The 26,472-nt window shown below is 43.0% G+C and overlaps 1 protein-coding gene across 4 annotated transcripts in view; it reads left to right on the top strand.

Moving 5' to 3' along the window:
* The window catches only part of Exd2 (exonuclease 3'-5' domain containing 2), a 44,932-nt gene that overhangs the window by 12,579 nt on the left and 5,881 nt on the right, over positions 1-26,472 (top strand). For 2 of the 4 annotated variants that reach the window (XM_008845946.3, XM_008845947.3), the window contains 7 exons: positions 7,756-8,155; positions 9,552-9,808; positions 16,006-16,132; positions 22,613-22,944; positions 23,974-24,080; positions 24,315-24,450; positions 25,832-26,188. In XM_008845946.3, the coding sequence (XP_008844168.1) occupies positions 7,802-8,155; positions 9,552-9,808; positions 16,006-16,132; positions 22,613-22,944; positions 23,974-24,080; positions 24,315-24,450; positions 25,832-26,188 (1,670 nt within the window). In that variant the 5' untranslated portion in view covers positions 7,756-7,801. The remainder of the gene's footprint in view (positions 1-7,755; positions 8,156-9,551; positions 9,809-16,005; positions 16,133-22,612; positions 22,945-23,973; positions 24,081-24,314; positions 24,451-25,831; positions 26,189-26,472) is intronic. The other 2 variants (XM_017801306.2, XM_017801307.2) reach the window with 2 other exon arrangements.

Genomic DNA, 26,472 nt, shown 5'->3' with positions numbered 1-26,472 from the left:
CCTGACCTGTGGAGTGAGGGCTATTATGGTTGGAAAGACCAAATGGAAACCACTGGAATTGCCTCTGCCAGGGAAAATAGTGAACCAAAAACAGTATTGGATCCCTGGAGGGATTGCAAAAATTAGTGCTACCATCAAGGATTTGAAAGATGCAGGAGTGGTGATTCCCACCACATCTCCCTTTAACTCTCCTATTTGGCCTGTGCAGAAGACAGACGGGTCATAGAGAATGACAGTTGACTATCAAAAACTTAAGTAGTGACTCCAGTTGCAGCTGCTGTACCAGATGTGATTTCCTTACTCGAACAGATTAATACGTCTCCTGGTACCTGGTATGCAGCTGTTGATTTGGCAAATGCTTTCTTCTTTATAACGGTTCATAAGGACCAACAGAAGTAATTTACTTTCAGCTGACAAGGCCAATAGTATACCTTTACTGTCCTGCCTCAAGAGCATATTAACTCTCCAGCATTGTGCCATAACTTGATTCGAAGGGATCTAGATCACCTGACTTCCACAAAATATCACACTGGTCCACTATATTGATGATGTTATGCTGATTGGATGCAGTGAGCAGGAGGTAGCAGACAGTCTGGACTTGTTGGTTAAGCATATGCGCATGATAGGATGGGAAATAAATCCAACCAAAATTCAAGGGCCTTCTACCTCAGTGAAATTTCTAGGAGTTCAGTGATGTGGAGCATGCAGAGACATTCCTTCTAAGGTGAAGAATAAATTGTTGCACTTGGCCCCTCCCTCCACCAAGAAAGAAGCACAAAGCTTAGTGGGCCTGTTTGGATTCTGGAGGCAGCACATTGCTCATCTGGGTGTGTTACTCATATATCATGTGACTCAGAAGGCAGCTACCTTTGAGTGGGGTCTGGAACAGGAAAGGGCCCTTCAACAGGTCCAGGCTGATGTACAAGCTCCTCTACCCCTTGGGCCCATCGGCCCAGCAGACCCGATGGTGCTTGAGGTATCAGTGGCAGATAAAGATGCTGTTTGGAGTCTCTGGCAGGCCCCCATAGGGGAATCACAGCAGAGGCCATTGGGATTTTGGAGTAAGGCTTTGCCTTCATCTGCAGACAACTATTCCACCTTTGAGAGACAGCTCTTAGCCTGCTATTGGGCCTTAGTGGAAACGGAACGTTTGGCAATGGACCACCAAGTCACCATGCGGCCAGAGCTGCCCATCATGAGCTGGGTGTTATCTGACTTTCCCAAGCCATAAAGTAGGATGTGCACAACAACAATCCATTATCAAATGGAAGTGGTGATCGGGCGGAGCAGGCCTGGAGGGCACAAGCAAGTTACAAGAAGAAGTTGCCCAAATGCCTGTGGTTCCTACTCCTGTTATGATGCCTCCTGTTCTGAAGCATGCACCTATGGCTTCATGGGGTGTGCCTTATGATCAGTTGACTGAGGAAGAGAAGACTAGGGCTTGGTTTGCAGATGGTTCTGCACACTATGCAGGCACCACTCAGAAGTGGACAGCTGTGGCATTACAACCAATTTCTGGAACAACCCTGAAGGACACTGGGGAAAGAAAATCTTCACAGTGGGCAGAGCTTTGGGCAGTACACATGGTTGTGCATTTTGCTTGGAAGGAGAAATGGCCAGAAGTGAGATTATATACTGATTCATGGACTGTAGCCGGTGGTTTGCCTGGATGGTCAGGGACTTGGAAGGAGCATGATTGGAAAATTGGCAAGAAAGACATTTGGGGAAGGAATATGTTTGAACAAAGTGGCCATGGTGGCAGAGATGGAGGTTATGCATGGACTCGACAGTATGGACTCCCAATCATGAAAGCTGACCTGGCTACAGCTGCTTCTGAGTGCCAGATCTGCCAACAGCAGAGACCAACACAGCCCCCGATATGGCACTACTCCCCGTGGTTACCAGCCTGCAACCTGGTGGCAGGTTGACTACACTGGACCACTTCCATCTTGAAGGGGCAGCATTTTGTCCTTATCGGAATAGACACTTATTCTGGTTATGGATTTCCCTTTCCTGCACATAATGCTTCACTCCCATCCACCATCCAGGGACTTACAGAATGCCTTATCCACTGTCATGGTATTCCGCACAGCATCGCTTCTGACCAGGGAACTCACTTCACGGCCAAAGAAGTGCGACAGTGGGCCCATGGTCATGGAATCCACTGGTCTTACCAAGTTCCCCACCATCCTGAAGCAGCTGGCTTGATAGAATGATAGAATGGCCTCTTAAAGACACAGTTACAGTGCCAATTTGGTAGCAATAGCCTGGACGGCTGGGGCAGGGTCCTCCAGAAGGTGGTGTATGCTTTGAATCAGCATTCAATATATGGTACAGTTTCTCCTATAACCAGGATTCATGGGTCCAGGAATCAAGGGGTGGAAGTGGGAATTATTTCCACTCACTATCACCCCTGGTGACCCACTAGGAAATTTTTTGCTTCCTGTACCCTCTACTTTGCACCCTGCTGGTTTAAACGTTTTGGTTCCAGAGGAGGGAGTGCTTCTGCCAGGAGAGACAACAAACATTCCGTTGAACTGGAAGCTAAGACTTCCCCCTGGCCACTTTGGGCTTCTGATGCCCTTAAGTCAGCAGGCTAAGAAAGGAATAACAGTATTAGGAGGGGTGATTGAACCAGACTACCGGGGGAAATTGGACTGGTTCTCCACAATGGAGGTAATGAAGATTATGTCTGGAAGGCAGGAGATTCCTTAGGGTGACTTTCGGTGTTACCATGTCCTGTGATTAAGGTCAATGGGAAACTGCAACAACCCAATCCAAACAGGAGAACAAATGGCCCGGACCCTTCAGGGATGTAAGTATGGGTCAAAGGCAGGAGATTCCTTAGGGCGACTTTTGGTGTTACCATGTCCTGTGATTAAGGTCAATGGGAAACTGTAACGACCCAATCCAGACAGGACAACAAATGGCCCAGACCCCTCAGGGATGAAAGTATGGGTCACTCCTCTGGGGAAAGAGCCAAGATCTGCAGAGGTGCTTGCTGATGGTGGAGGAAATACAGAATGGGCAGTAGAGGAAGGTAGTTACAAATACCAGTTGCAGAAATGTGGATTGTAATTGACATGAGTATTTTGTCCTATTTGGTTAAGAATAGGCTTGTGCATGTATACACATGTTAAGCAGATACTTTTGTTATTCTTTTTTGAATGTGTAATTGAGTTAAGTGTTAAGTGGTTAAGTGTTGTGAACCTATATGATTATATTGGGTTATGAGATACTAAAGGACTAAGCATTCCTTGAAGACCTTATCACCTACTCAAAGATATATAATGCATTGGTCATTGTACGATGGGATAGTCATATCATGTTGGGTGAAATTATGACCTCAACATTGTTTTCATTTGAAAATTAAGCATGACATAGAGAGATGCTCTTGGGTGTCAAGTTGACAAGGGGTGGACTTGTGCTGGCTAATCCTGGGTGTCAACTTGACTGGATCTGGGATTAACTGAAATGAGAGCGATTTTAATTGGATCATCTGAAGCTGGAAGACACACCCTAAATGTGAGCATTACCTTCGGATGACAGCCCGTATAAAAGGCCTTCTGTCTCGCTGGTGAGTTCATCTTGCTGCTGTAGACTGAAGACTAGCTGGTCTTTTGGAATTTGTCAGACCTTCAGCACCAGATTGGGACTACTGAGACATCCAGCCTCATGGACTGAGCCTTTCCAGTGTGTTACAGCCATTGTTGGACTACTCAGACTATCCTGTGAGCTAAGCTGATAAATCTCTACATATATATTCATTCTACTGGTTCTGTTTCTTTGGAGAACCCTGACTAATACACGTGCCGTACAATGCCTGCAGAGGTCAGAAGAGGACGTTGGATTCACCTGGAACTGGAGTTACAGAAGTTAGCCACCATGTGGGTGCTGGGAATCTAATCCAGGCCTTCTGCAAGAGCAGCTAGTGCTCTTAACTGCAGAGCCATCTCTCCAGCCCTATTATTTCTATTTTTATGTAGGTGTCTATATGTGTGTGGTCTGTGTGAGTGAATGCCACTTGTGTGCCCACAAAGGCCAAAAGAGTGTCTCAGATTCCCTGCAGCTAGAAATACAAATGGCTGTCTGCTGCCTGACATGGGCACTGAGCCATCTCTTCAGCCCCTTTGTTTGAGAAAGTCTCACTCTATAGCTTGGACTGACTGAAATCATTATGTAGTCTAGGTTGGCCTCCAATTTATGGCAGTTCTCCTGCCTCAGCTTCCCAAGTGCTGGGATTATAGGCATAAGCCACTATGCCTTGGCTTGAGACAGGATCTCCCTATACCCCTGGTTGGCCTGGAATTCACTATGTAGACCAGGCTGACCTCAGTCTCACAGAGATCCACCTGCTCCTGTCTCCTGAGTGCCTGACTTTTTATTAGACTTTAAAAACTGTTTATTTTTATTTTTTATGTGTATAAGTGTTTTACCTTCATGTATATATGTACACCATGTATGTTCAGTGTCCATAGCTTCCAGAAGAGGGCATCAGATTCCCTGGAACTGGAGATTAGTTATGAACAGTTGTTAGCCATCATGTGGGTGCTGGGATTCGAACCTTAGTCTTCTGTAAGAGCAGCCAGTGTTATTAACCGCTGAGCCATCTCTCCAGCTCTGTTGAAACTTTTAAAAAGTGGTAAGGGGTTGGGGAGATGGCTCAGTGAGTAAAGTGCTTACCATGAAAGCATAAGGGCCTGCGTTTGTTCTCCAGTATCCATGTACAAGCTGGGTGTGGTGTACACATATGAAATCTCAGTGCCAGGGAGGGAGACACAGGATCCTGGGGCTTGCTGGCCAGCCATTCTAGCAGAATGGGTGAGCTCCAACTTCAGTGAGAGACCATGTCTCAAAATATAAGGTAGAGAATGACTGAGGAAAACATGTTGACCTCTGGCCTACACACACACACACACACACACACACACACACACACAAACACATGCATATAGAAACATGCATACAAAAACATGAATAAACAAGTAAAAGTGATAAAAACAATACACATTCAATGGGAACCTGTGAGCCACAGAGGTGGGACATAAGGGCAGGGTCAGCACATTGTTTTGGGGCATTTAAGTTGGTCAGAGCTCACAAATGGGTACCCCAGTACCTTTAGTATTTTGGTTGGGCTGGCACAGTATTTTAAGAAACTAAGTTTTGGTGCCAAGCATGATGGTGCATGCCTTTAATCCAGCACTTGGGAGGCAGAGACAGGCAAATATCTGAGCTTCAGGCCAGCCTGGTCCATGTAAGCAAGTTCCAGGCCAGCCAGCGCTACATAGAACTGTCTCAAAAAACCGGGCACTGGGCCTTCTTCCTGCACAAGATTCATCATCAGCTAGTGCTGAGTGGGTACAGCCCCATGCTCTCCTTGCCCCTGGCCAAGGAACACTTATCGTTTACTGTGACACTTCACTATTGTAGCTGTTGTTTTTAGTAGTACACAAATGTTACTATGTACTCATCTCCTTCAAAAACGCAGAAAGTGAAAGATCCATTGTGAAAGCCACATGCTATAAGATAATGGAAAAGGGGTTGGTTTGTGGTTTGCCTCACTGAGATCTCTTCCTTCTGCGGTCATCTTTTCCCTACAGTAACTAAATCCCTACAGTAACTTCTCCAGCAAACAGCCCAAGCCTGTTTCCTCCACTCCACCCACTGCCCACACTTTCCAAAAGGGTAAAAAAACCTCCCTGCCAACCTACTCATGACTGAGCCTCTGTGTGTGTGTGTGTGTGTGTGTGTGTGTGTGTGTGTGTGTGTACGTGCATGTGCGTGTGTTTGTGTGAGCACGATGGGGATCAAACCTACATCTTTGTACATGACAGGACAAGGACAAACACGCTACCATTTTTATAAAGATTTTTTTTTCTTTTTTGTCTTTTTGAGACAGGGTCTCCCTGTAGCCCCAGCTGGCCTGGAACTCACTATGTAGACCAGGCTGGCCTCAACTCACAAAGATCTGCCTGCCTCTGCCTCCCAAGTGCTGGGATTAAAGGTATGCACCACAACACCTGGCAAAAGATTTTATTTTTATTATTTATATGTATGTATTTGTGTCTTTTGAATGTATGTACAGTGTCCATGGAGAAGAAGGTGTCAGATTCCTTAGAGCTAGAGTTACAGGACATTGTGAGCCACCTGATGTGGGTGCTGAGAACTGATCTCAAGAGCAGCAAGCGCCCCTAACCACCGAACCATTTCTTCAGCCCTGTGCTCTATCACTTTTTGAGACAAGCTATGTAGCCCAGTCTGGCCTTAATTCTCAGTCCTCTTCAACTTCTCAAATGCTGAGATTACAGGTGTGTACCACCACACCCTTTTTCTTCAGTTCTGGAGGCTGAATCTAGGGCTTTGGATATGTTAGGCAAGCCATCTACTTCTGATATATAACCTCAGCCCATAAGATTTAAAAACATTTTATTTATTTATTATTTGTTTATTTGTGGTATGGAGGTTAGAGGACAACTTACTGGAGTCATTTTTCTCCTTCCATCACATGGGCTCCAGGGATCAAACTCAGGACAGTAGTCCTGGTAGCAAGTGCTTTTACCTGCTGAGCCATCTTTTCAGCTCTTATGGTGCTTTAAATGATTTGATTTTTGTATAATTAAGAGAATCCTTGTCTTAGGCCTGGAGAGATGGCTCAGTAGTTAAGAGCACTTGGTGCTCTTGCAGAGAACCCAGGCTTAGCTTTCAGTACCCACATGGAGATTCAAAACCTGAAACTCCAGTTCCCTGGGATCTGACATCCTCTTCTGGCCTCCACAGGCATTATATGCCTGTTGTGTACATACATACATGTAGGCAAACACTCATACACATAAAAATAAAGCTTTCTAAAATATTTTTATTTTATATGTATGGGTATATTACCTGCATGTGTATAAGTGAACCCATGTTGTGCAATGCCTGCAGAGGTCAAAAGAGGGAGTTGGATCCCCTGGAACTGGAGTTACAGATGGTTGTTAGCCATCATGTGAGTGTTGGAAACCAAACCTGGGTCCTCCGCAAGAGCAGCTAGTTCTCTTAGCTGCTGAACCATCTCCCCAGCCCCTAAAATAAAGGGTTTTTTTGGTCCATTTGAGACAGTGTTTCTCTGTAGCCCCAGCCATCCTAGAACACACTATGTAGAGCAGGCTGGCCTTGAACTCACAGAGATCCACCTGTCTCTGCCTCCCAAGTGCTGGGATCAAAGGCGTGCGCCCCCTGCCCGGCATCTTTTTTTTAAGAATAAAAGAAAACAGTCTTAGGCAACTGTCAGAGTGCAGGAAAATTTGTGGAAGCAAGGATGGAGATAGAAATGGAAAAAAATGAGTCAAACATAGCCGGGCATGGTGGTGCATGCCTTTAATCCCAGCACTCGGGAGGCAGAGGCAGGTGGATCTCTGTGAGATCAAGGCCAGCCTGGTCTACATAGTGAGTTCTGGGGCTAAAGAGAAACTGTCTCAAAATGACCAAAAAAAGAAGGCCTGGCTTGGCTTGGTGGTGCATACCTTTAGTTCCAGCACTTGGGAGGCAGAGGCAGGCAGATCTCTTGTGAGTTGAGAGTTCCAGGACAACTTGGGCTGGAGGGAGACCCAGTGTCAAAAAAACCCCTCAAACTTTTAGTTGTTTTGTGTCAAAATTTGTGTCAGTTGTTTTAGTGTATGGGTACAAAGATTGTAATTGGAACTTTTTAGGGGAAAACTTGTTTATGTATACGTTCATATTCTGTATATAAATATATTTTTGCCATTTGTTTTGCAGATTGTTGGATTAATGAAATGCTTTCCTAAACAATAAGAGGCTGAAGATGGCTAGACAGAATTTAGTGGCTTTGGCAGTAACCACCCTTCTGGGTGTGGCCATGGGGGGATTCGTCCTATGGAAAGGCATCCAGCGCCGACGGAGTAAGACCAGTCGAGTGATGCCACCGCCGCCGCCACCGCCGCTGCCGCAGCAGCAAGTGCCAAACAGGGAATGGCCCCCTCCAGAAGACAGCCAGCTGTCCTCTGGTGTCCTGAGAGGGCCCAGAGCCTCATGGGAGGAGAGGATACTCCAGGCAAAGGTGGTGATGGTGTCTCAGGAGACAGAGTGGGATCAAATCCAGCCGTTACTTAGAAGAGAGTTGGAAAATTTTCCAGTACTTGGAATTGACTGTGAATGGGTAAGTTAAAAATTAATAATTAGAAAAGAATCTCTTCAGGTTTTCCAACTTGGGTTATGGGTAGGCAAGAATAGAGTAAGAGGAAGAGAGACTAACTTTGTTCTTGATATGCTTTTTGTTTTTTCTTTTTGAGACAGGGTCTTCCTGTAGCCCCAGCTGACCTGGAAGTTGCTATGTAGACCAACCTGGCCTTGAACTCATAGAGATCTGACGGCCTCTACCTCCCGAGTGCTGGGACTAAAGGCGTGCGCCACCATACCAGCTTGAAATCAGGTTCTCCAGAAGAGCAGTACATGCTTTTAACCATTGAGCCATCACTCCAGCCCTGCTTTAGGAATTTTTAATTGATTAGTTAATTAATGTTAATTAATGCATTGGTGTTTTGCTTGCATGGATTACCTGCATAATGCAATACCCACACATACCAGAAGAGAGTGTTGGATTCCCTAGAACTGAGTTGCAGATGGTTGTTGTGGGTGCTGGGAACCAAACCTGGGTCCTCTACAAGAGCAGCCAGTATTCTTAACTGCTGAGCATCTAGCCAGCCTCTTTGTTATTTTTAACTCTTAATATGTAAAGGTCCTTCATTATGCGCAACATTCATGCTTTGTTTTGTTTTGTTTTTTCTTTTGTGAACTCCGTTTGTGACTAGAAAACACTGAGAAAGAATTTGTACCACAAAATTCTGTTATATTTACAGGTGCCACATATTACAGATTTGAATTTTCTAACTTTTTAAAAAACTCAGCTCTTGAGTGCTGATAAGGCAAACGAGGGGAGTTCCTAGCAGTGCAGAAGAATGTTTGGACATGGTGCCATTTGGCACTCTGCTTTTTTTTTTTAATATTTTATTATTTTTATTTTAATGTGTATGCATGTATTGCCTGCGTGTAGGTAAGTGCCCCCGTGTCATGCAGTGCCCGTGGAGGACAGAAGAGGCTGTCGGATCCCCTGGAACTGGAGTTAACAGTTAATTGTCATGTGGGTGCTGGGATTCGAACCTGGGTGTTCCGCAAGAGCAACCAGTGTTCTTAACCACTGAGTCATCTCTCCCGCCCAGCATTCTGCCTTTTTGTCTTAGCTTTTTAAATCTAGCGTTTTCTCCTGACTGCCAGTATGTGTTCCGGAGCACCTCTGTGTCAGCTGGTCACTGTTTATGGACTGCTCACATTTCAGGGCCTGGAGTTGGGCCCTCAAGAAGCTTTGTTTAGCCTGTGGCTTCACAAAGCCCCTGTATCTATTAACATGAGCTCTCCTTATGTTTAATCCCAAATCTGTTTTGTTGTCTTTGGAAGTTCAGGATATATCTTTTAGACTTGCTTTTTTTGACCAGATTTCTTTTTGTGTTTGCTGCTGTGCAAGGATGTGAATCCTGCTCTGTCTTGCTCTATTACAGGTGAATTTGGAAGGCAAAGCTAGTCCTCTGTCACTCCTACAAATGGCTTTGCCCAGTGGTTTTTGTGCCTTGCTTCGCTTGCCCAAGCTGATCCGTGGAGGCAAAACACTACCAAGAACACTTTTGGACATACTGGCAGATGGCACCATTTTGAAAGTAGGAGTGGGATGCTCAGAAGATGCCAGCAAGCTTCTGCAGGATTATGGCCTCATTGTCCGGGGATGTCTGGACCTCCGGTATCTAGCCATGGAGCAGGGGTATGGTTTGTTTGCATGCTTAGATTTCTGCAGCTGTGGGGTAGACATTTTAAAGATTTGTAAATTACTGGGACTCAATAATGAAGCATCTAAAATTCATTAGGAACATAAAGACTTTGGAAATGTGTATTGAATTTGTGAGGAGACATTCCAACTTCTGAGAAAAGTTTAGTTACCTAGAATTTGTCTTTTTTGATGAAACATTAATAAGGTATCACTTGCTAATAGGGATTTATAAACCTATGGCCCCATAGCTGAGTTAGAGCTGTAGATTTTTTTGTTTTGTTTTGTTTTTTGAGACAGGGTCTCTCTGTAGCCCCAGATGGCCTGGAACTTGCTATGTAGACCAGGCTGGCCTCCATCTTACAGAAATCTACCTACCTCTGCCTCCCAAGTACTGGAATTAAAGATGTGTATCATCACGCCCATTTAGAGCTATAGATTTTTTTATTTTGTTCTCCCCCTGCCCCAGGGTGAATTTTGTTTTGAATCCAGAAGATTGAATAGAAGAATCTGTGTTTCTGACTTCTCTTGAGAAATTAGATGATCTGACTCTACTAAATCCTGAGCTGAAGGTGCCAGCAATGGGCTAGGTTTTGACATTGTTTTTAGATGAGCATGTTGTATTTAACTTCAACAGTCCTCACCACTCCCAGGTCAGCCCTGACTCTTGGACTCTTTGAGTTTGAAAATTCTGCCTTAGGCCCAAATGATGGAAGACCTTGTTTTTGTCCTTATCCTTACCTGGGAGGAAGAAAGACTTTCCGTTTTAGAATTCTCTTCTATAGAAACTCACCTTGTCTCTAGGGGTCAGAGTCATTTTCTCATCAATATGCACAGTCGACATTTACACTGACAGGGCCTGAAACAGCCTTTTGTCCTGCCTCAGACAGCACTGTCGCCACAAGGTGGAGGACTTCATCAATTTAGAGAAGGCCTGATTAAATTTGTGCTTATCAGAATTTTTTAGCATGAAGCGAATTCTTATTTTAGTTTGTTACTTTGGTTTATATACAAAAGCTCTTCTGAGTGAAGTGTATTTTTTCTAGTAATATATTAAAATGTTACCATAAACATTAAAACTCTAAAAAAATTTGAACTATAAAAAACCTGTATTTCTCTCTCTTTTTTTGTGTGTGTTTTTGAGACAGAGTCTCCCTGTAGTCCCAGCTGACCTAGAAACTCATTATGTAGACCAGGCTGGCCTTGAACTCAAGAGATCCCTCTGCCTGTGCCTCCCAAGTACTAGGATTAAAGGTGTGTGCTACCATGCCCCACTAAGAAACTGGCATATTTGATTAGCTCTTTCTGAACTCTGCTGTATATAGAGGCTCAAAAAAGTTGACTTAGGGGCCTAGAGAGATAGCTCAGCCATTAAGAGTATTGGGTGCTCTTTTTTTCTTTCTTTCTTTCTTTTTTTTTTTTCGGTCTTTTTTTGAGACAGGGTCTCCCTGTAGCCCCAGCTGGCTTGGAACAAACTATGTAGACCAGGCTGGCCTTGAACTCACAGAGATCACCTGCCTCTGCCTCCCAAGTGGTGGGATCAAAGGTGTGCGTCACCACACCCAGCATACTGGGTGCTCTTATAGAGGACCTGGGCTCTGTTCTCAGCACCCACTTAGTGGTTCAAAACTGCCTGTAACTCTAGTTCCAGGGAACCAACACCCTTTTCTGGCCTCCTCAGGTACTGCATGCACATGGCATATATACATACACAAAGGCAAAACACTCATATACATAAAATAAACCTTTTTTTAAAAAAAGTTGACTGAGTACGTGACACACCAACAATGCACCCTCTATACCTAAGGCTCATGGAACATAGAACAGGGGTAAAGAAGAGGGCACTAATAAATCTCTCAGTTCTTATTAATGAAGCTCCCTCATATGGTGGAAGGCCAGGAACACAAAAGGTCACAAATGACCAAAGCATAGAGATAAGGAGTGTGCTGAATGCTGGTCCTTGGACAGGACTCCTTTATTAAATTTCACCCACCCAAGGCTCAGGGACCATCGAGGAAGAGGAGGCAGAAAGATTGTAAGAGCCAGGGAGGAGGTACATGGCCGTATGGAAACAGTCCTACAAGCTCCTGGGACCCTGCTCATATGATTCTGTGGTAATGATGACAATATACACAAGTCCTATGCAAATTCGGGCAGACAAAAACCCAGCATAGACCTGGAAAATGAACAGCAGACTCCAATCTTTTCTGAAGAAATATTGGCAACTAATTGCTGCTAGGTGAAGAAGAGCTGATCTTCCTGAAACAAGGGACTCTAGATAAGCTGACTAGACCTCAGTGGATGGACTTGCACTGGGGAATGTCTCGGGACACTGACTTGACACAATGGGCCTTAACAGGGATGACAGAGTAGATGGTCTCCAGTGGAGGAACTATGGGAGAGTGCCAGTAGGTACGAGGGTATAAAGATGATTAGGATAGTGTTAATTAAATTTCTGGAAAAAAATGTTGACTGAGGGGCTGGAGAGATGGCTCAGCATTTAAGAGTACTGGCTGCTCTTGCACAGGACCTGGGTTCAGTTCTCAGCACTAATGTGGCAACTAACAACTGTCCTAACTCCAGTTCGAGGGGATCTGACCTCCTTGGGCATTGTACAACACAGGTTCACTTATGTACATGCAGGCAATACACTCATACACATAAAATAAAAATAACGAAATATTATTTTGACTTAGGAGCGGACTGCATGATGGGAGGGAGTGTCAGTGCTGCCGTTTACCAACTGTGTGACCATTAGCAAAATATTGAACCTCTCTGTTCCTCAGTTTCCTCATCTATGCAGATAATAATATCTTACCTCATAGGGTTGTTGTAAAGATTAAATGACTAAATAATAGAGAATTGAGGAGTATTGTTTATTATATAGAATGTTATGTAAATTTTAACTATTAACCCTCATGATCAGCATTACTGGAATTCCAGCATAATCGTCATTTGATTGATTTTCTTTCTGGATCTTTTTCTATAGATTTGCAGACATCTACATGAGAACATACAAACTGAAGGTGCATTGAGTTCTGTGTTTGAGTAAATGCAGAATTACTGATTGTTACAATAAGAATTTGGCTAAAGGTGGGCTGGATATGGTAGTTCACTTATATACTACCAGCACCCAAGAGGCTGAGGCAGGAGTATCACAAGTTGGAGGTCAACCTGGGCTACATAGTGAGCCCCTGTCTCAAAAACATCCACAAGAAGAATTGTCCCAAAGTTGAATATTATCATGAACTTTTCTAGAATAAGAATGAAACTTTTGGGCCAGGCAGGGTAGTGTGTACCTTCAGTCCCGGCACTGGGGAGGCAGAGACAAGTGGATCTTTGAGTTTGAGGTCAGTTTGGTCTATGAAGTGAGTATCAGGCCAGCCAGAGTTACATAATGAGACCCTGTCTAAAAAAATGGAGGGAGAGGGGGCTAGAGAGATGACTCAGTGGTTAAGAGCACTGACTGTTCTTGCAGAGGACCCAGGTTTGATTCCTAGCACCCACATGGCGGCTAACAGCTGTCCACTCTGGAAACAGAGGCAGAGGCAGGTGGATCTCTGTGAGATCAAGGCAAGAACAACAAATGGTCTTAACTGCTGAGCCATTTCTCCAGCCCCACCTATTTTATTTTACTCTGTTATGCTTTATTTCATTTTATTGCAGGAGATTGAACCTAGAGCCTTGTTCATGCTAACCAGGTGTTCCACTACTGAGCTGCACTCCAAACCCTACTATTGTAGTTTTTAATAAAATAAAGTTTAGGCCGGGCATTGTGGGGCATGCCTTTAATCCCAGCACTGGAGGCTGACAAAAACAAAAAAATTCTAAGTGAAGAAAAAAAAAAGTAAGGAGGAAAAATGGAAAAGATGCAAGAAGAAAAAAAAATTAAGCAAAAAAAAAAAAAAAAAGAAAAGACAAAAAAGTTTAATATCTCCCTCACATTCTCAATTTCTGTGATTTTAAGAAGACTTGTATAATTTATTCAAATGTACCTGGGCCTTTTTGTGTGTTTTGGTTTCGTTGTAATGAGATATATGAATTTACTACTTGTTTGGTAAAGGAAGGTTTCCTTTTCTTCCTCATTGCAATGGTATTGGTTCCTGCAGTCTGAGGGAACACTGGGTGCTGCAAATGACAGGAGCCTCTACCCCTCAGCTTGCTGTTCTATGACTTTAGACACTCACATGGAACTTAGTCAGCTCTGCTTCGTATACTGACTTTTATTGTTATTTTGGCACCGGGAATTTGAGGGCTCTAGGATCTCGTGCATAGGCAAGTAGTCCATCACTTAGCTATAACTCTAGCCCCTGTTCCCTCTCCCCTGGTACTGGGGATTGATCCTAGGGCCCCATGCATTCTAGGCAAGTACTGTACTGATATGTCTGAATAGAGGTCTTTTTTTATTTTATTTATTTTATGTGTATGAGTGTATTGCCTGTATGTGTGTGTGTGTGCACCCATGTCATGCAGTGCCTCGGAGGTCAGAAGAGGGCTTCGGATTCCTCTGAAACTGGAGTTAAGGACGGTTCATAGCCTCCATGTGGGTGCTGGGAATCGAACCCAGGTCCTCTGCAAGATCAGTCAGTGCTCTTAACTGCTGAGCAATCTCTCCAGCCCTTATTTATTTATTTTTACAGACAGGGTCTCATGGACTGGGAAGATGGCTCATCAGGTAAAAAGCAGTTGTCACAAAAGCATGAGGACTTAATTGCATCCCCAGAAACAAGACTAGGTAATGTGCATCTGTAATCCCAGTGCTCCTGCATGAGATGGGAGGCAGAAGTGGGAATCCCAGGAAGCTTGCTGGCCAGCTAATCTGGCATATTGAGCTGTGAACAGCAAAGAGATCCCATTTCAAATAAGGTAGAAAACAAGGAAAGAGACCCAAGGTTGTCCTCTGACCTCCACATACATGCTGTGGCATGTGAGCACCTGCACTCACATCATACACGCTCAAAAAGATTTTAAATAAATGAATGAATAAATAATAAGGTCTCAGGTAGCCTTGTTGGTCTTGAACTCTATGTACTTTTATCTCCCCAATAAAAGTAACCTTATTTTCAGATTTAAAAAGTAAGGCATGAGCATTATTGAAGGACATTTAGGTTGTTTCCAGTTCTTTCTTACTATAAAGTGCTGCAGTGAATATTCTTTTAAGTATCTTTATCCTTTGAATAAACTTCCAGAAATGGAACTGCTAAATCAGAGAATTTTGTGTTCCAAATTTTTGATATTTATTATTGAATTGTTTTTTGTAATGATTATAAAGGTGTCCAGTTCACAAATTTTAGATGATATTAATAGAGTTTTCATGCTCCATCGATGCTAAGTATGTTTTTTTTTTTCTTTTTGAGACAGGGTCTCCTTGTAGCCCCAGCTATCCCAGAACTCACTATGTAGACCAGGCTAACCTCAAACTCACAAAGATCCGCCTGCCTCTGCCTCCCAAGTGCTGGTATTAAAGGTGTGTGCCACCATGCCAGGCCAGTATGTTTTACACTACATGGGTGCACTCACATGCAGGCAATACACTTGTACACATAGAGTTAAAATAATAAAATATTTTTTTTAAAAAAACCTTCGTAGCTGGGTGTAGTTGCACACGCCTTTAATCCTAGTACTTGGGAGGCAGAGGCAGGCAACCAGCCTGGTCTACAAATCGGGTTCCAGGCCAGCGGGGGCTTCAGGAAGACCTTGTCTCAAAAAGACCAAAATAAATAAATAAAATAAAATTTAAAAACAATCTTTGCGAACCGGGCATGGTGGCGCATGCCTGTAGTCCCAGAACTGGGAGGCAGAGGCAGGCAGATCTCTGTGAGTTCAAGGCCAGCCTGGTCTACATAGTGAGTTCTAGGACAGCTGGGGCTACAGGGAGACCCTGCTTCAAAAAACAAAACAAACAAACAAAAAAAACCTTTGCACTGGCCCTGGTGGTATACTCCTTTAATCCTTTAGTCCCAGACACAGGTGGATCTCTATGAATTCAAGGCTAGTCTGGTCTACCTAGTGAGTTCCAGGGAGACCTGGTCTCAAAAGTGCTAAAAAAAAAACAACCCTTTGCAATCTAATAGCAAATAATTATTTTCTTTGATTTCTTGTGATTATCTGTCCTCTCTTTATTGGTCATTTAAATTTTTTTCTACTCATGTTGTTGCCCATTTTTGATACATGGTTTTATTTATTTTTTATAGAAACAATTTACTCTGTAATGGGCTTAGCCTGAAATCACTTGCTGAGACTATTTTGAACTTTCCACTTGACAAGTCCCTTCTCCTTCGTTGCAGCAACTGGGATGCTGAGAATCTTACAGAAGACCAGGTAGTTATCAGAGCACTTGAAGATTCTAATCTTCAAATATAAGCATTGGGTGGAGAGACCTAAAGTAGATTTACTGTGTGGTGATACTTAAGGACAATAATATTTATGCTACTTAAATATTAATGAGATCATACTGTATTTTATTTTAAAAGTGCTATAACTCACTATAAGAAACAATAAGTAGGGCCTGGAGAGATGAGATGGCTCAGTGGTTAAGAGCACTGGCTGCTGTTGCAGAGGACCCAGGTTCAGTCCCTGGCACCCACATGGCAGCTAACAACTGTCCACAACTCTAGTTCCAGGGAATCTGATGTCCTCCTTTGGCCTCTGGGTTTGCATGCACATGATAGACTTACATATGTGCAGGCAATACACTCATACACACAAAATAAAAGTAAATAAATTAGTAAAAATAAATTAGTAAAAAAAGAAACAGTAAGTAGACAGGCGTGGTGGTACACACCTTTACTTCCAGCACTTTGGAGGCAGAGACAGGCGAACCTCTGAGTTCCAGGACAGACTGGTCTACATAGTGAGTTTCTGATGCCCTCTTCTGGCCTCCATGGTTATATAACATGGATGTACTTTTATGTACATGCAGACAAAACACTCATATACATAAACTTAAATAAGTTTTATAAAATAAAAAATAAACAAAAAGAAACAGTGACTAGTTCTCTGCCTTTCTCTCCCCACTCCTTTTTCTTCTTTCTTCTCAGAGGCAACCACGTTAATCTCTTTCTGGTGTTTACTATTATACCTCTAGATTTCATGCATGTGTTTCTCTTATTTTTTTAATCATTGTTTTTTTAAAATTTTTAATAACTACATGATTAGAAGAAGCATTTCACTGCAGCTTTAACATATTCAGTAACACACTCCAGAACAAGAGTACATCTCTTTCACAAGTGGCTGCAAGTTTCTAGGTTCACAGTTGAATTAATACAGTTGTACAATATTGAACTCAGTATAAGCCCTGTAAGACATAAAATTGAATGAGTTTTTAGCCTTTAAGAAGTATCTCCATCTCATTTTAGAATATATTGTTCCTTGCAGAAAGACTCATTGTTTTTGCTACTAACACTGAGATGTTGGCGCATGCATCTCTAATCTGTATGTATCTGATTATTACTAGTCATAATCAGTTGCACTTGGATCCTTGGTGCCTGTGTATGTCTATAAAGTCATCGGGTAGATTTCAATGGTAATGTTACTCTTATTTGTGCATAGTATGTTTTGATTTCTTACAAGGAAGGTATGATTTAATGCCCCTCCACTTCCTGTACCCCAAATATTTATCCCTATGCCATTTTCCCAATATAAATGTTTTCATCAAGAATAATTTGTTTTTGTAGGTTACATAATTTGTGTTTTTGTTTGCTTAGTTTCAACTCCAACACCAGCCTGTGTAAAAGAACCGTGGATCTCTTGGCTTTCTCAGACCATTAAGCACACTGAACAGTTTTCCTGTGGTGCTATCCTCCGAGAGTACCTCGCTGTTCTGCTCTACTCCAGGCTGAAATTGGCTTTTTATGTTGGTCTGTGGTTCCCTTTACCTCTCTTCTAGCAGTAGATCCCCTAATGTATAAATCCTATCTCTGTCTGTTTGACACCCTACTTGTGTGCAAAGATAAGTGGTTTCCCTCCTATAGCCCCTGCTTTGGCTGTTAGCAGTTTGGGGTAGGAGTCATTTCCTTCAGAGCTTTGAAGGCAGTGCTTCTTGTCTTCCAATGTTGATTTTAGTGCATGACTTCTTGTTCTTTCCAAAAATTCTCATCTTTCTCCCTCCTTGTTTGAAATTCAAGATGATAGGCATGAGTGTAGATCACATTTCATTCACTGTTGTAGTGGTCAGTAGACCCTTTCTGTCTGGATGCTCACGTCTTCTGTTCAGGGACTTATCCTCAGATTATTCTCTTTGAAAATTTGCTGCTCTCCTTTTTTTGTTTTTAGAACTCCTTTTTTTTTTTTATCAGACTCCTGAAATTGGTCCTCTAATTTTCTTTTTCTTGTTTTTGAGACAAGAATCTCATGTTTGTCTGTACATCTCACGGTAGTAGGAGTGTTGGGATTACAGGTGGATGCTACTGCATCAGGCTTTTTTTTTTTTTAATCTTTTTTGAGACAGCGCCGCCCTGTAGCCCCAGCTGTCCTAGAACTCACTCTGTAGACCAGGCTGGCCTTGAACTCACAGAGTTCCACCTGTCTCTGCCTCCCAGAGTGTCTATTCATATTTAAGAAGGAGATACAAGGTTTAGGGATGCATCTTAGCTGGTAGAATGCTCACATGACATACAAGGCCCTGGACTTAATTCCTAGTACTGCACAAAAAGCAAGCAAATAAACAAAAAAAAAAAAAAAAAAACAAAGACATAAAAAACTGACTAGATTCATCAGCTGGTAAATAAATAAAGTGTGGTATATATGTATAATGGAATTATAATTGTTAATTGGTGTAATTGTGTACATGAAGCCGGGCATGGTGGCTCAAGCCTGTGATTATTACAGATTTTTCTTTCTTGGCTGGTTCTTGTTTCAAGACCAAGATTGAGGCCTGGACAACCAAGAGTGAGTGAAAAGATAGAAGATTTTATTATCAAGAGGGTGCAGAAAGGGGCCTGCTGAGGGCAGATGAAATAGTGAGGTTCTTATGATTTGTTCTAAACTGAGAACAATGAAAGTAATTTCATTTAGTTTGTAAATTGGGAGAAAAAGTGGGTCCAATTAAGGAGAGCTGGCGGAGGATAAAGATCCTCTGGCTTTCTGTGTCAGCAGTCAGGGAACAAGTCTGGTTTTGGAGGTTTTATTAGGGAATGGTCCTGGCCCATGGAATGTTTCTAGTTGTATGCCCAAGGTCATGGTGACCAGAGAGCTTTCCTAGCTGGGACCCCGTCTAGCTCATTTTGGGATCTGTCTTTTCTCTCTCATAGTCTCAGCACTCAGAAGGCTGAGACAGAGACAGAGACAAAGAGAGAGAGAGAGAGAGAGAGAGAGAGAGAGATTTGAATGAATATGAATTATGCTACATGAGAAAGCCAGTCACACTGGCATAGTATGTGAATTCATTTACATGAAATGTTGAAAACAGGCAAGCCTCCACTAAGAGAAAGTAGAGTAGTGATTACTTCAGGCTGGGGAACTGAGAGATAATTGGTAAAGGATATACAGTTTCTTTGTGGGCTGATGAAAATGTTCTAACATTGATTATGGTAGTAGTTGATTAGTTCTCAATATACTAAAAGTAATTGAAATAGATACTTGAATGAATTGTATGGCATGTAGATTATATCTCAATAAAGCTGTTGCATAAAAGAGAGTTGATTGGTGATAGTATCAACATATGTGATTTTGGGTTTTTAAAAAATGATTTTTTTAAAAAAAAAATTTATGTCTATGGGTGTTTTGCTTGCATGTTATGTGTGCCACATGTATGCAGTGCCTGCAGAGACCAGAAGAGGGAGTTGGATCATCTGGAACTAGAATTACAGATGGTTGTTAGCCACCATTTGGGTGCTGGGAACCAACCCCAGGTCCTTTGCAAGAGCAAGAAGTGCTTTAAACCACTGAACCATCTCTCCAGCCCCAACATATGTGATTCTTAATAGGATTTTCTTTGGAGGCACTGAGGATTGAACACAAGGCCTTGTGGATGCTAGGCAAACAGAGCTGTAGCCCCAGCCCTGTGTATGATGCTTGATTAGGTACTGATTCAGGAATCCTGATCTGTAAATGATATTATTAGGATCATTGGAGACATTAGAACTGTTAGGGAATGTTCTTGTGTTGTGCCAGTGTTATGATTATTAGGAGCGTGTCCCTGTTCTTAAGAACTCACATATTTAGAGTTATTTTTATTACATTTTAATTCATTTATTAGGTGTGTACGTGCACATGTATGACGTGTGTAAAGATCATAGGACAACTTGAGGGAGTCTGTTCTCTTTTACCATATCAGTCCCTGGGATTGAACTCATGTTGACTACAAGTGCCTTTACCCCTAGAGCTTTCCTGATGCCCTGAGGTGAAATATCTTTTTTCGGGGCTTGGGGGGAGGTTGACACAGAGTCTCACTTTGTAGCCCTGGCTAGCTGGAACTTGCTATGTAGACCAGGCTGGCCTTAAACTCAGAAATTTGTGTCTCTGCCTTACAAGTGCTGGGATTGAAGGTATGGGTCACCACTCTTGGCTAAAGTATCTTAATAAATAGAATTTAACTTTGATATGCATCAATATGTAGCAAAAAAAATGTGTGATGTATATTATAAAGGGTTAAAGCTGACCATGGTGGTGCATGCCTTTAATCCCAGCACTCCAGGAGGCAGGGGCAGGTGGATCTTTATGAGCCAGTCTGGTGTGCATAGGAGAGTTCTTGGCCATCCAGAGCTACACAGTGAGACCTTGAAAAAGAATTGAGCATTTATTGATAATTGTGAATGTCAATTGTCATATTCTTTTGTTGCCAAATTTGTGGTCCCTATTATTGCTGTTAACATAGAGAATTTCCAAAGATTCTTATTAATAAATAATGCTTATTTGGGGGCAGTAAGATGGCTTAGTGGGTAAAGGTGCTTGCTTACCACCAAGCCTGACAACCCCTGAAACCCACATGATCAAAGGAGAGAACCACTCCTGTAAGTTATCCTCTTATCTCTATGTACACACAGTGGAGACATGCATCTGCACATGTACATGCATACATGCAAGTATACACACACAAATAAATGTAATATAACAAACAATGCTCTTTTTTTTTTTTCTAATTACAAACATAATGCTTAAGATTTCAGCGGATGGCTGGGCATAGTGGCACATGCCGTTAATCCCAGCACTTGGGAGGCAGAGGCAGGCAGATCTCTGTGAGTTCAAGGCCAGCCTGGTCTAGATTGAGAGCCCAGCAGGCATGGCAGGGCTTTTGGGCTGGGGGCTCCTTTGTTGGTAGCTGTAGTTAATCAGATGTCAATAACCCTATATCTATTCTCTCTGGCCACTAGATTTCTCCAGGAATGAATCCTCTAGCCTTCCACTACAGAGAAGTTAAGTCCCGTTGTTCAGATACTGGTAGGTTTGGTGTTAGGGGACGGTGTTGTTGTAGTGTTACCATTCAGTCTGTAGGTTCTTCTGCAATCTCCCCTTTTGTTCAGGTGACATTTGCCCTTCCTTTGGGTTATACTGTGGTTATGTCTAGGGCTTCTGTTTTTAGCCATTATATGATTTGCTTTTTTACTGTTCTGGGGTAGGGAGAGGTAGTTGCTTGGCCCTGTGATATAGACAAGTTGATACGTGTTCATGTGTTTTCTGGAGACTTTGACCTAATCCTTGAGCTTTCACAGATACCCACTGCCTTTATTCCTGCATGTCTCCCTGATCTTTGTGGTTCAAACCAATGTGGTTTTGGCTTTTTGGCCTACCTACCATGCATCTCTTTCTAGGTCTCAGCCTTCTGTTGTTTTTAAGTCAGTTACTACTTGTCCATCCTTTCAAATGTTAGGAAAGATTTAGCAACAGTTTGTGTCTTAAGGTTAACATTATCCTGTGATAGAATTTGAGATATCCAGTTGTAAATTTGCTTCCCACAGTAATTTCTGTTTTATTGTGACCTGAGTAAGTTACTTCTTTGTATCTTGTTTTTGTTTTTGTTGTTGTTGTTTCAGAGACAGGGTCTCTCTGTAGCCCCCAGCTGGCCTGGAACTTGCTATGTAGACCAGGCTGGCCTCAAACTCACAGAGATCTGCCTGCCTCTACTGCCTAAGTGCCGGAATTTAAGGTGTGTACTATGCCCAGCTGTGTGTGTGTGTGTGTGTGTGTGTGTGTGTACAAATTGTTTTTTTAAGATATAATTTATATATAATAAAATTCATCTATTTAAAATGATGCCAGGCATGGTGACAAATACCTGTAATCACAGCTCTTGGGAACTGGAAACAAGAGTATTCCTAGCTCTAGGCCATTCCAGCCTATATAGCTAGATACTGTCTGAAAAAAGGACAGAGCTGGGCAAGGTGGTACATATCTGTAATCCCAGCACTTGGGAGGTGGAGATGGGAAGAACAGGAGTTCCAAGAATCCTCCTGTCTCTGCTTTCCTGAAGCTGGGATTACAAGCATTGGCACCATGCCCAGTTTTTTTATCATGGTTTCTGGAGAGCAAACTCATGTCTTCATGTTTGCAAGGCAAACACTTTACTGACTGAATTATCTCCTTAATGTCCATCAATGACTTTTTTTTTGTTTTTATTAGAGATAGAATGTTATATTGTAGCCTATGCTGGCCTCAAACTCAAGGCAATCCTTCTGAACCAAGTACTGAGCTTGAAAGCAAAATACTTGAATGTGTGTCTGTATATGTGTTATTGAACCCAGAACTTTACACACATTAAGCAAGTGCTACACTGAGTTACAGTCCCAGGCCCTTGTGAATGACTGAAATTACTCTTTCTGGTTTGCCTTCCAGATCCCACTGACCTCTGACTTTTCTCTTCAGGTGACTTATGCTGCCAGAGATGCGCAGATTTCAGTGGTTCTCTTTCTCCGTCTTCTTGGATACCCTTTTTCTAGAAGTTCCTCTGAGGAGGAAAATGACGACCACATCAGCTGGATAGCAGTCTTGGAAAGATACCGAGATATGGTGGACATCCCGTTCCGGAGCAAAGCACTTAGCAGATTGGGTGAAGAGGTTAATGGGGAAGCACTAGAATCTCAGCAGAAGCCAAGAAATAAGAAGTCTAAGTGTGATGGACTGGTACCAGGCAACCACCAAGGGAGAGACCCCAGGAAGCATAAAAGAAAGCCCCTGGGGGTGGGCTATTCTGCCAGGTAACCCATATGTTCCCGGCTGGTGAACAGTTAGGGGCCCAAGTTGACTATGAGTCAGACAGCAGAGGCTCTCCAGAAGTTAATGGTACTTTTCTCTGCCTTTAGAGATATTTGCACTAGGCTTCTCTATGTGTGCTTTTCTTCTTTCACTCTTCTTTGACTTTTCTGTTTAGCAACTGGAGTGGAAATAAGGAGCGTTTAGCCTAGTTTTGTCATGACCCTGGTATACTCAGACATGTAACTTCACCCACAAAAGTGGTATAGGACTGGTGAGATGGCTCAGTGGGTAAAGGGACTTGCCACCAAGCCTGATGACCTGAGTTCAATCCCCCCTGGACCCACATGGTAGAAGGAGAGAACTGACTCCCACAAGATGTCTTCTGATCTATATGTATGATGTATGTACCTCCCCCAGCCCCCCACATAAATAAATCTGAAAAAGGGGGTATGATTATTACCCCTTGTTTTGAGACAGGTGCAAATAGGGACAGCATGAAGCCCTCATGCTTCCAGGGGAGATGCATCATCAGATTTCTTGTTCGTTTAGAGTGGTTCCCAGGTCTAAGCCAATGTTATTCTGTAGCTAATGTGAATTTCCTCTATGACTTACACCTCTGTTGAGGAAGATGACTAATAAGTGCTTTGGAGCTGAAGTTTGATTCTCTAGAGCAAGGCACCTTTAGGAATTGGATGATTAAGTTGAAGGAAGTGTTGCATGTGAGCCAGACATCAATTCACATGACCCTCATTACTTTATCTTGAACTCTTACAGTTTTTAATTTACTCCGTTTAATTCAGTGATTTGGCAGTTTATTGGTGCTCTGTTTCTGTTTGCATTCACAGCAGAGTTCTGTAAACACCACACAACTCACTCCCTAATATCTTAGGTCGTAAGTGCAGAAACCAGAGGTATCACAATTCATTTCTAGTTCTGTCCTAGCTCAATGCAGTTTGAGGATTGAACATGGTTTCTTGCCTTCCCCTCCCCCCCATATGTAATGTGTTTGACTCTAGTTTCCTTTCCTGCAGAAAATCACCTCTCTATGACAACTGCTTTCTCCAAGCTCCTGATGGACAGCCCCTCTGCACTTGTGATCGGAGGAAAGCTCAGTGGTACTTGGACAAAGGCATTGGAGGTCAGACTCATCTGCCTTAGTTTATTTATAAATAGGTGCATATGGGGCGTGGCAGGAGTTGGGCATGGAAGAGGGTGGATAGAGGAAAGCAGGGAGACCTTGAGATATGTGGGACTGGCTAGTCATTCCCCAGTGTTCTCTGCCAGTGCACAGCAGAGAATAGTTACGAGAGTACTTCTTGGTAGTGGCAGAGGTGGGAGCAGCTCAACACTGATGTGCTTTCCTTTCCCTAAGAACTGGTGAGTGAAGAACCTTTTGTGGTCAGGCTACAGTTCGAACCCGCGGGAAGACCTGAATCCCCAGGAGATTATTACTTGATGGTTAAGGAGAACCTATGTGTTGTATGTGGCAAGACAGATACTTACATTCGGTGAGTATAACATGTTAAGGCTGCCATGGTTGTCTTCCTTATGTGGAGATTGCCCATGTAGTCACATGCAGAGCCCTCAGAGGCCTTTGTTGTTTTCACACAATGGCACAGAGACTTGGCCCTACCGATATCCCAGTTTCTTTAATGGCTTCAACATTGGGCCTGGCCATCTGTAGAGGCCTGTATCCTTTCTGAGTCAGCTCTTGGTTTCTAGAATGCAAAACTATTCTCAGAAACTGTCTGCTTTGAAGAAAGTAGCTTCTTATTACTCATGAGGACTGAAGACACCTTTCAGAAGCTATATTCCTGTGTCCCTCCCATGAGGCTCTCAAGATTTCTGAACCTTGGTATTGGTCATGGAGTTCCCCAAAGGCTGCTCTTTCACATTCAAGTCCCCACAGTGAATCAGAAGCTGCCCACTGGCTTCAGTACCTATGTTTGGGCTTTCTCCCAATTATTACTTGTGTAATAATTCTTTCTTTTTTCCCCTCTTCCCTCCCTTACTTCCTAGTGTTTTTGTTGTTTGTTTCAATTTTTTTTAGACATATGTAATGTGCTTTGGTCACATTCACCCTCCAGTACTTTTTTTTCACTTTATGACAGAGTATCTCTGTATAGCTTTGAATATGACGATCCTCCTGACTTAGCCTTCCAAGTACTGAGATTACTGGCATGTACCTCCATGCCACACTATAGTAATTCACTTTCTTTCCTTCTCCTTCTGCAAAGTGGGATGTTTTTCGAAGAGTTTAGTTCTTCTTAGAAAATGATAGACTGCCGGGCATGGTGGCGCACGCCTTTGATCCCAGCACTCGGGAGGCAGAGGCAGATGGATCTCTGTGAGTTCAAGGCCAGCCTGGTCTATATAGTGAGTTCTAGGACAGCTGGGGCAACAGAGAGACCCTGTCTCAAAAAAACCAAAAAAAAAAAAAAAAGAAAATGATGGACTTTGGTGAAACAGGAAGTAATGTCAGGATTCCTCAGATGAGGGAGGTTGGTTTGCTTCTTTGAGAGAGTTATTGTCTAGGTATCAAAGACCATTAGAATAACATTTCATTTCTCTGAGACTTTTCTTTCTGGGAACACAGCTTTCTCAAAGGTTGTTATTAGCCTTTTCCATTGAAGTGCAGATAGTCTGCACTTAACTTCAAGGAGATAGGACCCTAAAGCACAGGTGGGTAAAGCAGGTAGGTAGAAGTCTGAGGCTTACCAGTGACATAGGTAGTGTTGTCCTCATGTAACCTCTATTTGAGTTGTGCTGCCTAAGCTTTTTCAGTCATGGCTAGGCCCGGGTTAGAGTCCCAGCTGGTTACCTGCTGGCTCCCTATGTGCTCTGTATCATAAGCTAATGGACACTGTTCTTGGGGTGGGCTCATTTCAGGAAAAACATAATTCCACATGAGTACCGCAAGCACTTCCCAATTGAGATGAAAGACCACAACTCCCATGATGTGTTGCTGCTCTGCACCTCCTGCCATGCCATCTCTAACTACTATGACAACCATCTGAAGCAGCAGCTGGCCAAGGAGTTCCAGGCCCCTATAGGCTCAGAAGAAGGTTTACGCCTGCTGGAAGATATGGAGCGCAGGCAGGTGCGGTCTGGGGCCAGGGCCCTGCTCAATGCAGAGAGTCTGCCTGCCCATCGGAAAGACGAGCTGCTACATGCACTTAAAGAGTTTTATAACACAGATATTGTTACAGAGGAGATGCTTCAAGAGGCTGCCAGCCTGGAGACCAGGTACAACTTACAGTTCTGGTCAGAGAACAGATAGGGGAATAACCCTCATTGCTTCATATAAGTAGGCACAATGCTTAGCCACATGTTTATTAACTCAGTGTCTAATTTAAGGTACTGTGCGAGTAGAATCAAACAACATGAGATTTTCCTTTTCGTAAGAGATTTGCCAGGGCTAGTGCGATGACTCAGCGGGTTAAGGCACTTATCGCCAAGCTTGACAATCTGACTTTGACTCCTGGGACCCACATGGTAGAAGGAGAGAACTGATTCCCACATGTGTGCCA

Source organism: Nannospalax galili, unplaced genomic scaffold (assembly GCF_000622305.1).
Source record: "Nannospalax galili isolate Female #2095 unplaced genomic scaffold, S.galili_v1.0 scaffold42, whole genome shotgun sequence".
NCBI lineage: Eukaryota > Metazoa > Chordata > Mammalia > Rodentia > Spalacidae > Nannospalax > Nannospalax galili.
Note: the sequence above shows the minus strand (reverse complement) of the source record. Positions and strands in the feature narration are given on the sequence as shown.